The sequence below is a fragment of the Gorilla gorilla genome, chromosome 1, assembly GCF_029281585.2.
Source record: "Gorilla gorilla gorilla isolate KB3781 chromosome 1, NHGRI_mGorGor1-v2.1_pri, whole genome shotgun sequence".
NCBI lineage: Eukaryota > Metazoa > Chordata > Mammalia > Primates > Hominidae > Gorilla > Gorilla gorilla.
The window spans coordinates 189,108,434-189,121,090 of NC_073224.2; the positions used below are offsets into that span (position 1 = coordinate 189,108,434).

The following is a 12,657-nucleotide window of genomic DNA, read 5'->3' on the forward strand; positions in this document are numbered from 1 at the left end:
AGAAGGCAAGAAATAACTAAAATCAGAGCAGAACTGAAGGAAATAGAGACACAAAAAACCCTTCAAGAAATTAATGAATCCAGGAGCTGGTTTTTTGAAAGGATCAACAAAATTGATAGACTGCTAGCAAGGCTAATAAAGAAGAAAAGAGAGAAGAATCAAATAGACACAATAAAAAATGATAAAGGGGATATCACCACTGATCCCACAGAAATACAAACTACCATCAGAGAATACTACAAACACCTCTACGCAAATAAACTAGAAAATCTAGAAGAGATGGATAAATTCCTCGACACATACACTCTCCTAAGACTAAACCAGGAAGAAGTTGACTCTCTGAATAGACCAATAACAGGCTCTGAAATTGTGGCAATAATCAGTAGCTTACCAACCAAAAAGAGTCCAGGACCAGATGGATTCACAGCCGAATTCTACCAGAGGTACAAGGAGGAACTGGTACCATTCCTTCTGAAACTATTCCAATCAATAGAAAAAGAGGGAATCCCCCCTAACTCATTTTACGAGGCCAGCATCATCCTGATACCAAAGCCTGGCAGAGACACAACCAAAAAAAGAGCATTTTAGACCAATATCCTTGATGAACATTGATGCAAAAATCCTCAATAAAATACTGAATTTTGTCCATCTTTTCAAAGAAGCAGCTTTTTGTTTCATTTATCTTTCGTATTTTTGTTTGTTTCAATTTCATTTAGTTCTGCTCTGATCTTGGTTGTTTCTTTTTTTCTGCTGGGTTTGGGTTTGTTTTCTTCTTGTTTCTCTAGTTTCTTGAGGTATGACCTTAGATTGTCTATTTGTGCTCTTTGAGACTTTTTGATCTAGGCATTTAATGGTATGAACTTTCCTCTTAGTACCACTTTTGCTGTATCCCAGAGGTTTTGATAGGTTGTGCCATTATTATTGTTAAGTTCAAAGAATTTTTTAGTTTCCATTTTGATTTCATTGTTGACCCAAAGATCATTCAGGAGCGGATTATTTAATTTCCATGTATTTGCATGGTTTCGGGGTTTCTTTTGGAGTCGATTTCCGATTTTATTCTACTGTGGTCTGTCAGAATACTTGATACAATTTTGATTTTCTTAAATTGATTGGAACTCATTTTGTGGCCTACCATATGGCCTATCTTGGAGAATGTTCCATGTACTGATGAATAGAATGTATATTCTGCAGTTGTTGTGTAGAATGTTCTGTAAATGTCTGTTAAGTCCATTTGTTCTAGGGTATAGTTTAAGTCCATTGTTTCTTTGTTGACTTTCTGTCTAGTGCTGTCAGTGGAATATTGAAGTCTCCTGCTATTACTGTGTTGCCATCATCTCATTTCCTAGAGCTTTTATAAATGGGAGCTCCAGTGTTTAGTGTATGTATATTTAGCATTGTAATATTTTCCTGTTGTACTAGTCCCTTTATCATTATATAATGTCCCTTTTTGTCTTTTTTAACTGTCGTTGCTTTAAAGTTTGTTTTTTTCTCATATAAGAATAGCTACTCTTGCTTGCTTTTGGTGTCCATTTGCCTGGAATATCTTTCCCCTTTACCTTAAGTTTGTGTGAGTCTTTAATGTGTTAGGTGAGTCTCTTGAAGGCAGCAGATATTTGGTTGGTGAATTCTTATCCATTCTGCCATTTTGTATCTTTTAAGTGGAGCATTTAGGCCATTTACGTTCGATGTTAGTATTGAGATGTGAGGTGCAGTTACTCTATTGTGCTAACAAATACTAGATCTTATTCCTCTATCTGACTGTTTTTGTACCCATTAACTATCCCATCTTTATTCTCCTCTGCCCACTGCCCTTGCCAGTTGCTCGTTACCATCATTCTGCTCTCTATCCAGCGTTCTCTATTTTTGACACTTTATTCCTCTGATTTCTTTTAGCTTTTTGTTCATGGTTTTTTAGCTCTATAAGTATGTTTAAGATGATGATTGATAGACTTTGTCTACTGAGTTGGATGTCTGTTTTTCCTCTGTACAGCTTCTATTAATTTCTCTCTTGAATGGGCCACATACTTTGTTGGTTCTCTGCATACTTTACATGTATTTAAATGGACATTTAAAACATGTAGTATGATATCTCTGGAAGTTAGATTGGTCCTCATTCTCATGTGTTTTTTTTTTCGTTGCTTTCTGTGGGTTGCAGTTGTTTGTTTAATGACTTCTAAACTATTTTTGTAACTTTGTTTTCTTTGTCACAAGTGGTTCCTGTCTTAGTCTATTTGTCCATCATAACAAAATACAATAGTCTGGTTGGCTTCAACAAATGATATTTATCTCCTTGTAGTTCTGAAAGCTGATTGTGTGTCATCAGGGTACCAGAGTAGTCAGTTTCTGGTGAGGGCTCTCTTTCTCACTTGCAGATGGCTGCTGTCTTGCTGTGTTCTCACCTGATGGGGTGGTGAGGGAGACAGAAAAAATTTTTTTTAATTATTTAGTTTTCCTTTCTAGTCTTTCAAGCTTGAAAGAAATTCTTTGGTATCTCTTCTTACAAGGGCATTAATCTTTTTTTTAATAACTTTTTATTTTTATGTACTTAGGAGTACAAGTGCAGTTATGTTACATGGATATATTGTATAGTGGTAAAGTTTGGGCTTTTAGTGTACCTATCACCTGAATAGTGTACATTGTACCCAATAAGTAGCATTTTTGTCCCTTACTACCTCCTACCCTGCCACATTTTGGAGTCTCCAGTGTCTTTCATTCTACTCTGTATGTTTATGTGTATCCATTTTTTAACTCTCACAAGTAAGAACATATGGTTTTTGACTTTCTGTTTCGGGGTCATTTCACTAAGGATAATGGCCTCCAGATTCATCCATGTAAGGGCACTAATCCTATCATGAAGATTCTACCTTCATAACCTCATCTAGTCCTAGTTACCTCTCAAAGACCTCATCTCCAAATACCATCATAGTGGATTTTAGGATGTCACCATAGGAGGATACAGATATTCAATCCATAGCAGTCTCTTGTTTTTAATCTGTGGTCTACTAGTGTTTTGTTTTTCAACTGTTGTTTTAGAATCAGGGAGTACAGATAGAAGTTTATTACCTAGATATATTGTATGATGCTTGAGGTGTGAAATGATCTTGTCACTCAGGTACTCAACATAGTACCGAATAGTCAACCCTTGCCTCTCTCCCCATTCTAGTAGTGCAGTTTTATTGTTGCCTTCTTTCTGTCCATGAGTACCTGATGTTTAGCTCTCACTTATAAGTGAGAAAATGTGGTGTGTTGTTTTTTCTTTCTGCATTAATTCGCTTAGGATTATGGCTTCCAGCTTAACCCATGTTGCTGCAAAGGACATGACATAGTTCTCTTGATGGCTGCATAGTATTCCACAGTGTATACATGCCACATTTTCTTTATCCAGTCCACTGTTGATGGGCACATGGGTTGATTCCATGTCTTTGCTATTGTGAATAGTGCTGCGATTAACGTGTGAGTGCATTTGTCTTTTTGGTACAATTAATTTTTTTTTAATATATACATAGGGATTGCTGAGTTAAATGCTGTTTTAAGTTGAGAAATCTACAAACTGCTTTTGTAGTAGCTGAACTAAGTTGTATTCCCACCAACAGTGTATAAATATTCCCTTTATATCTGCGGCCTCACTAGCATCTGTTTTTTAAAAAATATATTTTAATAATAGTCACTTTGACTGGTGGGAGATGGTATGTCATTGTAGTTTTGATTTGCATTTCTCTGTGATTGGTGATGTGGAACATTTTTTCATGTTTGTTGGCCATGTGTAGGTCTTCTTTTGAGAAGTGTCTGTTCATGTCCTTTGCCCATTTTTTAATGGGGTTACTTGTCTTTTGCTTGTTGATTTAAGTTGCTGATAGATTCTGGATATTAGATCTTGTCAGATGTGTAGTTTGTGAATATTTTATCCTATTCTGTAGGTTGTATGTTTACCCTGTTGATAGTTTCTTTTGCTGTGCAGAAGCTCTTTAGTGTAATTAGGTCTAACTTGTCAATTTTGGTTTTGGTTGCAGTTGATTTTGATAACTTAGTAGTAAATTCTTTGCCAAGATTGATGTCCAGAATGGCATTTCTTAGGTTTTCTTCTAGATTCTTATAGTTTGAGGTCTTACATTTAAATCTTTAATCCATCCTGAGTTAATTTTTGTATATGGTGAAAAGTAGGGGTCTAGTGTCATTCTTCTGTACATGGGTAGCCAGCTATCCCAGCACTGTTTGTTTATTCAATAGGCAGTCCTTTCCCCATTGCTTATTTTTGTAGGCTTTGTTGAAGATCAAATGGCTGTAGGTGTGCAAGCAGCTTTATTTCTGGGTTCTCTATTCTGTTCCATGAGTGTTTATGTCTGTGTTTGTATCGATTCCATGCTGTTTTGATTATTGTATCCTTACAGTATAGTTTGAAGTTGGATAATGTGATGCCTCCAGCTTTGTTCTTTTTGCTTAGGATTACTTTGGCTATTTGGGCTCTTTTTTGATTCCATATGAATTTTAGTTTTTTCTAGTTTGTGACAAATAACATTGGTAGTTTGATAGGAATAGCATTGAATCTCTGGATTGCATTGGGCAGTGTGGCCATTTTAATGATATTGATTCTTCCAACCTGTGAGCGTGGAATGTTTTTTATTTGTGTGGTCTCTGATTTCTTTCAGCAGTGTTTTGTAGTTCTCCTTGTAGAGATCTTTCATCTCCTTGGTTAACCATATTCCTAGGTATTTCATTTTCTTTGTGGCTATTGTAAATGGGATTATAGTCTTGATTTGGCTTTCAGCTGGAGTGTTATTGGTGTGTAGAAATGCTAGTGATTTTTGTACATCAATTTTTGTGTCTTGAAACTTTACTGAAGTTGTTTATTGGTTCCAGGATCCTTTTTGCAGTCTTTAGGGTTTTCTAGATACAGAATCATATTATTTATGAAGCGAGATAGTTTGACTTCTTCTTTTCCTATTTAGATGCCTTTTATTTCTTTCTCTTGGTTGATTGCTCTGGCCAGCACTTCCAGTACTATGTTGAATATAAGTGGTGAGAGTGGACATCCTTGCCTTGTTTCAGTTCTCAAGAGGAATGCTTCCAGTTTTTGGCCATTCAGTATATTAGGTGTGAGTTAGGCTCTTATTATTTTGTGATATGTTCCTTTGCCTACTTTCTTGAGAGTTTTCATTGTAAAGGGATGTTGGGTTTTATTGAAAGCTTTTCCCACATCTATTGAGATGATTGTGTGGTTTTTGCTTTTAATTCTGTTTATGTGGTGAATCATATGTCCAACCAACCTTGTATCCCAAGAATGAAGTACACTTAATTGTGGTTAATTTACTTTTTGATGTGCTGTTGGATTTGGTTTGGTGGCCTGAGAATAAAATGCCTACACTGCCATGAGCTGGGTCACCAGAGAATGGCTGACTTTATTAATGTGCCCAGCTTAAAAATGGCATCCTGCTAGTTAATATTTGCTTAGTCTGGTCACAAGTATGTCCTCATATATTTTTTTCAAGAACAACACCAGAAATATAATTTCATATATGTAGTTAATTTTTTCTTAGTATTTATGTCAAAGGGGTAAAAAGAAATGTGTGAAATTAATTTTAACATGTTTTATTTAAGCTAGTATGTCAAAAATTTCCATTTCAACATGTATTCAGAGGAAAAATTATTAATGAGATAGCTTACATTTTTAATTTTGGTGCTAAGTCTTACCTGGTGTGTATTTCGTACTTATAGCACATCTTAACTCAGTTGAACCACATTTCAAGGACTCACTAGCCACATGTGTCTAGCAGCTACCAGAGAGCGGCTGGTAGTGGCTATCAGACAGCACAGATCTAGTTTTATAGTTTTAGATTTTAGTTTAGGTCTAGGTCTGTTATATATTTTGAGTTAGTTTTTGTATAAAGTGCATGGTATGGGTTGAAATTCATTTGTTTTACATGTGTTTGCCCATCAGAATCTTTGACTAAAAGTTGTTCTTGGTAATTAGAGATCATCCTGGGTATCAAAGCTCAAAATTTAAATATACTTTCTTTTCCTGCTTTATTGTCTTTTTTTCAGAGCAATGTAAATTTACTTTGTAATTAACAATGTTCACACCATATGTGTAAAATGCTTAGAAGTGTTAAACTTTTAGTGTTTTGGCTTTATTCATATACCTATTTGAATTTAAATTACATATTATGCTATTTACATTTTTAAGTCTGATTTACCTCCCTATTTCTAAAATTTTATGTAAAATGCTTATTTACTTTCTTTCCAGGCATGTACTGGCATTGAAAACATTGATGAAGCTATTACATTGCTTGAACAAAATAATTGGGACTTAGTGGTAAGTACTTTTTTCTTTCTCTGATGAGTAATCAAATTTTATGAATTCTTGAATGTCTTTAATTATTTTTTATAGATGGGTTCAGCATACCGTAGCTCATCTATAACTCTAAGCTGAGTTAATAAAGTCTAAATGCCATATCTTTAATATGAAGTTTATATTTAGCTCAGTATTAAGTTATTATGAATACTTAGATAATTTAAATGACTTTTAAAGTTTTTCTCTTATTTTACTGTGTGTTATGGTTCATCTTCCCATGTAGTTTTTTGGTGGAGATGCTCGGAAGAAGAGAAGAGTCAGAGTTGTCTGTCTGAATATCATATTTGATGTTTCTCCCTCACTTCTGGGGCCTTCACTGATAATTAATCTTTTCTAAAGCTGCTAAAGTAGTTGCATTCTGCTGTGGTTTTCCTTAGAAACTTCAGGCAGTATATTATAGAGTTGGCTTAGTTTTTTCTTTTTTGGCAGTAATCAAAAGGCGAGGCACAGCATAGCACTAAACATTCACCTATTACAAAGCAAACCAAAAATGGATTGTATAATGGCATTGGAGCAGTATTGGTTGTGTCAGGATGACACAGATGTCTCTTAATGCCTTAGAAATGCTAAAAAAAAAAAAGTTTAAATTATAATTTTGAAGAAGTGCTAATTTTCAAAAGTCAAAACTTAAGATGTGTACTTATAGAAGTGAGTTTTGATATGTAGGTATATGCACACATATGTGGACTTACATAATTAACTCTTGGTGTCTGTGTGCTTTATGTAGACTTAATACTTTTTTAAACTCAAAATATGAAAAGCTTTTCTTTTCAGATTAAAAGTAATGATGCTTAATGTAATGAAATGAGATGAAAAATTTACAAAGAAAATATTAATTACCTTTAATGCCATCACTCAGATAATAATTGTTTCACATTTTTAAGGTATATTATTCCAGATTATCTTCTGTAATTATGTGATTAAATTTAAAAAATAGACAACTGAGATTGTTGTATACCTTCTGTTCTGTAATCTGCATTTTTCACTTAATTGTGGCTGTTCATCATTCTTTTTAATGTTTGCATAGTATTTCATAGTGTCACTGTAACATAATTAACCAACTAGTCCTATGCTGTTGGGTATTTAAGATTTTTGCGGCATTTTGCTATTATAAACATTACTGTAGAGAACATTCCTGCATATACATGTTACATATTTAACCTGTTTTTTTCGGAAGAAATTGAATAAATTCAATTCATAATTGAATTTCTGAGGCAAATTACATGCATATTTTTGGAGTTTTGAATACTTTTAAACAAATGGACTTCCAGATTGGTTTTACTAATTTAAAATTCTACCAACTATGTATATTTTTGATGTTTCCATTTCATTAAACCAATGTTTCCTTATCTTTTTTGTGTTTTGGTACTTGTCAAAATTAAAAAATATTTGTATAGCTTGACTCTAAATTCATGCTTTTAACCATTGTTGCTATACTCCAACAAAGCATGATATAGGTGACAGCTCCATGATTGCCGTGTAGAGGAAGGGAGAAAGAGCAGTGGCTTAATCGAAACGATGCTCCCAAGTTTCTTGTCTTGAGTCTTCTTTTGCAATAATAAGTGCTTTGCTTTATTTAGTTGTATATTTTGGGAGTGTCTATTAGAGAGGCTGATGGAAGTTATTGGGGTGGTTAAAAATTCCTCCAAGCCCCTCTTGCGTGGTACTTGTAAGAGGGATATGGAATAGAGGAAAGGGTGATGCTGGGCTGGGAGTACAAGTCTTTAATGGAGGAATTACCAGTTTTGGGGATGGATGTATGTTCTTTCCTTATCTGCTTCCTATTGGTTCGTGTCCATTAATTTTGAAGGTTAAAACACTTACTGGTAGTGAATATTTTTATCAGTACAGCCTATGCAGAATATTGTAAAAGGAGAATTTTCCCAGATAATGTTGAATAATTGAATGGTAAGGTACTCTTCCACTATTTCTGAGTTATTTTATTTTGGAGAATATTCTAACAACACTTGGGGTTAAAACACTGGTGTTATATTTGTGCAGAAATGCAATCATACACTGTATCAGGCCCAAGCAAAAACATCAGGCTATCTTTCAGAACCTTAAATTTTGGCTTTCTTTTGAGATATATCTATCTCGTAGCTGGCTTTTCTTCACAAATAATTCACTTTTATTCACAGTAAAGATTTATTGTGCTTTGTAACTATCTTGCTGTTTACATTTTATCATTTATCCTGTTTTCATGCAGCATTCACTTTGTTGTTTTTAAAAATGAAACAAATATTTTGAATAATCCATCACTAGTTTAAACTTTTCAGTAGCATCATGGAACTTTATGTGATGTCCTCTATATTTTGGCTGTGTGTTATAGTTTGTGTTTCTAAATTATGGCTATCACTGATCTGCATTTTCTAGGGTTTACAGAACAGTTTGCATTAATTGAGTTGTAACCTCGGACATGTCTGTATTTTATATTTCCTGCACATATCACTTGGACCTCTCCTCCAGTGTTTTTGTGCACATTTTTGCTAGGGAAATGTAAAGGAATCTGAGTTAGGCACTACAATCTGGAATTGTGATGAACTTAAAAAAAATCTAATAAAAAAACACATTCAGTGAGCACTGAGTGCTTACAGTGCATCCAGATTTTTGCTAGATAGAGTGGGGGCTTAAAAAATATAACAAGATGTAGTCTCTAACTTTGAGAATTGTGCTAAAAAATCAGTAAGACACGTGGTCTCTGATCTGTGTGTATTACACAGGTCAAGTATTCCTTATCCGAAATGCTTGGGTCCAAAAGAATGTCTAGATTTTGGATTTTTTCAGATTTTGGTATATTTACATTATACTGTTGAATGTTAGTATCGCTAATCCAAAAACCTAAAATCCAAAATGTTCAATCGAGCATTTCCTTTCAAACATCATCCAAAATGTTCCATTGAGCATTTCCTTTCAAACATCATCCAAAATGTTCCATCGAGCATTTCCTTTTGAACATCATGTTGGCACTCAAAAGATTTAGGATTTTGGAGCACTTTGGATTTTGGATTTTTGGATTAGGGATGCTCAAAGTAACTTCCTAAAAAAACGGTGATTGCAAATATTTTAGCTATTTTGTAGATCTAAACATACTGATAACAGCTATTCTATAGGAAAATAGAGCCCAGTCCTAGGAGTTCTGATTATTAGTCACTTTCCCAGACCTGGCACATTATTTTTGTTATGTGGGCTGCTGTCTGCAAAAGAGGTATTCCAAACTCTATGTTTTAAGTACTCTACAGTTGGCTCCACTTATTTTGGGGTAACTGCAGGTTAGATTATATATATCAAAATTCTGAAAACAAAGTAACATGTACTAATACTTTTAGGAAATGTCTCAGCCTACTGTTTTACTTGACAGGAACCCTGTAGGTCTGTCCCAAGGTTATCTCCCTCTGACTGTTACCATTTTTCACATTGTCCTGCGCTTAGAGTTAAGAGAAGATGAATGTCATTACAGCTGAGATTCCTCCCTTGAGATGAGTATTTTCCATTTATACCCAGAAAGGTAAGTACATAAGGAAGAACTAGTGACAGTGAGTTAGCATCTTTTACCAAAGGGCTGTCTTTTTTCGTGGAAGTGTGCTATATGAACATTATAAATTCTAATCTGGGCCCCAGAATTGATCCACGTCTCACTTTCTGTTTTCACTATAGAAGAATTTGGGTCAGGGGAGAATAAAAATCTATATGGCTTGTGTAATTTTGACTAATCAAAATGTTAGCTATAGTGGTAAACACACTGCATTAATTGAATGAAGAGCCCTGGCTTTTCAGACCTCTTAGTAATTTATTGAGTATGGCCTTGGCTAAGTTACTTCTCTCTAACTTCTGAATTCCTCATATAAAATGAAGGGTTTGTACCCTAGATTATGCTCAAGCTTCCATGATATATGAAGTATTTCTGAAGGATCTATTTTGTCCTAATTTTTTGTTAAAATTCAATGAATAGCAGTCAATTATAAATAGTAGTACAGATTTTTAATAGATCTTCATAAGTTTGAAACATTTGTATACATACTATTAAAAATTATTTTGACAACTTTATAGTGTAGATGATGGCAGGAGAAGATGCTCTGCCAGTTATTTTACACACGGTCTCTAGATATGAAACTCCTTCAATAAATTAAAATTTCCAATAATCTTTAGCAGATCCAGGGAAAGATATCTGACATATGCTTGATAACCCAATGTTAAGTGAAATAAAGTGAAAGTAAACATTAACCTAGCCATACTACGTTTTAAGTACTTGATACTCTTAGGAAATGATTTTTGAACTTTGCACTCAATTTCTGCTGTAGTTTGCTGCCTGTGCTGACATTGCTGTTTTGCTGAAGAAAGACTCTATTCGGAGTGTTTATATTTGTCTTTAACTACATGTTTCAACCTACAAGAGTGAAACAAATCCGCATATGTGTTTCTGTATTGTCATTGAATTTTTAGTCCTCGAAGATAATTTTGTACTAATAGAAGCTTATAGTACAGTCATATACACTGAAGAGTCAAAACTAAGGAAAATTGTACTGCACATAATCTGCTTCATTTTAAGATCCATTGAGGTACTTTGAGAAATTTCCTCCAATTTTCACTTTTGAAGGAACATATCTTAATGTTTGCCCTAAAATTTCATGTAACAGTTCCACTACTCTGCTCAGGATGTGGCTGTAGAGGTCCTCAAATGTGCACTGCTTTTCTACTTTATACAGTGTTATGAACACCTGCAGTTTTATGAATGAATAGACTAACCATTGATAATAATGAGTCTCTGTCCTCATCTGAAAGCAGCCAAGCATTGAGCACTGCCCTTCAACAGTGGCCATCAGACACTGGTTTATATTTGCACAGATGCTTGCTACAACAAAAGATAAGTTACTGTGAAAGAATAGCTCATCATATCAATTTCTGCTTCTTTGCTACAGCCCATTATTTACAAAATTTTTCAATTTCTCTGTTTTTTAACCTGACAACCATTCCATCTTCTATTGTCTCTTCTTTAATTGAGGGTTTATTTTGTGTTAGGCATCATATCCAGTGATACACTTACATTATTTCACTTAATCCTCACAGCAGTCCCCAAAAGTAAATAGGTAAATGTTAGTTTTATTATATAGATGAGAAACTGAGGGCTAATGAAGTTAAGTAAACTGTCCAAGCTCACATAGCTGTTAAGGGGTAAAGTTTTGAACCCAGGCCTGTCAGTTCATGAGGAATTGTCATAGTGGTAAACCACATTTTAAGATTACTTATCACATTTTCCCTACCTAGTATGCTTTTCTTCTCTGTACTAGCTTTTTTCTTCCTACCACTTATAAATAATATCATACTGAGCTTTGGCTGTAATCACATAGTAGTGCTTTACTCTAAATACATTTCTGCTTTGTTTTCAAATAGATTCTCAGTTCTAGAGGAAGGGAATTGTGTTTCTTATTAATTTTGTCTGTGACATATAGTAATGCCTAATGAATGCTTGACTGATTGAGTTATTAGCAAGCTTACTTTTAGGTCTGTTCTTTCTCTATTGTTTGGATATTTGAACGTCTTTGCTGTTAAGACTTCTGACTCTTACTAATATTACTTTTTCTTGTCTGGCAAACATAAGGTTTGAGGAAAGAGCGGGACAACCCAGACACCGAAGGAATAAGAAAGGGCTAGTTTTGATATCTAACTAGTAAAATTACATGATTTCTACCTATTGTGGCTTTTTTTGAGAAATACTTTTCATGAATCTTTTCTTTGCATTTTTTTTCTAAGCATGTCATACAAATCTTTTTTTCTTTCCTGTTTATATTTGGTTGTGCCGTTCTATATAAGGAAAGCTCATTATATAGCCTAACCTATTTGAAAGTTTTTATCAGTTCTGATTCTCAGGAGAAAACTTGGGGTGACAAAACACTGCTAAAATATGATTAAATAGGTAGGAAAGAATTTTTTTTTTTTTACCTTTCCGAGGAAAATCTCAGTTTTTAGAAACATGAAATTTTCAGTTCACTAAACTCACATTGGTTTACCTGATCAAATTGAAACCTTTTGAGGTTCACAATTTTTCTTGATGGCAATTTTACCTTCTGCTTATTTTTACATTGGATCTTGCTCTACCTGTTGTATCACTTTTCCTATAATCTAGTTCTAGAATTACTTTATTGCATGAAAGAAACATCTGTTTTATAAAATCTATGGTAGACAACAGTTCAGAGGCTTTAGGACCCAGTAAAAATGTGTTGTGTTAATCATCTAGCAGAACATGCTGGTGCCCATGGTTGAATGCAATTTGGAAATGTGGCTAATATGTACTGTTTTTTGATATCTAGTAC

The 12,657-nt window shown here is 34.2% G+C and overlaps 1 protein-coding gene across 2 annotated transcripts in view; it reads left to right on the forward strand.

Annotated features, from left to right (window-relative positions):
* FAF1 (Fas associated factor 1) overlaps positions 1-12,657 on the forward strand; it is a 511,731-nt gene that overhangs the window by 95,226 nt on the left and 403,848 nt on the right. For both annotated transcript variants that reach the window (XM_019018242.3, XM_055348410.2), the window contains exon 2: positions 6,242-6,310. In XM_019018242.3, the coding sequence (XP_018873787.1) occupies positions 6,242-6,310 (69 nt within the window). The remainder of the gene's footprint in view (positions 1-6,241; positions 6,311-12,657) is intronic.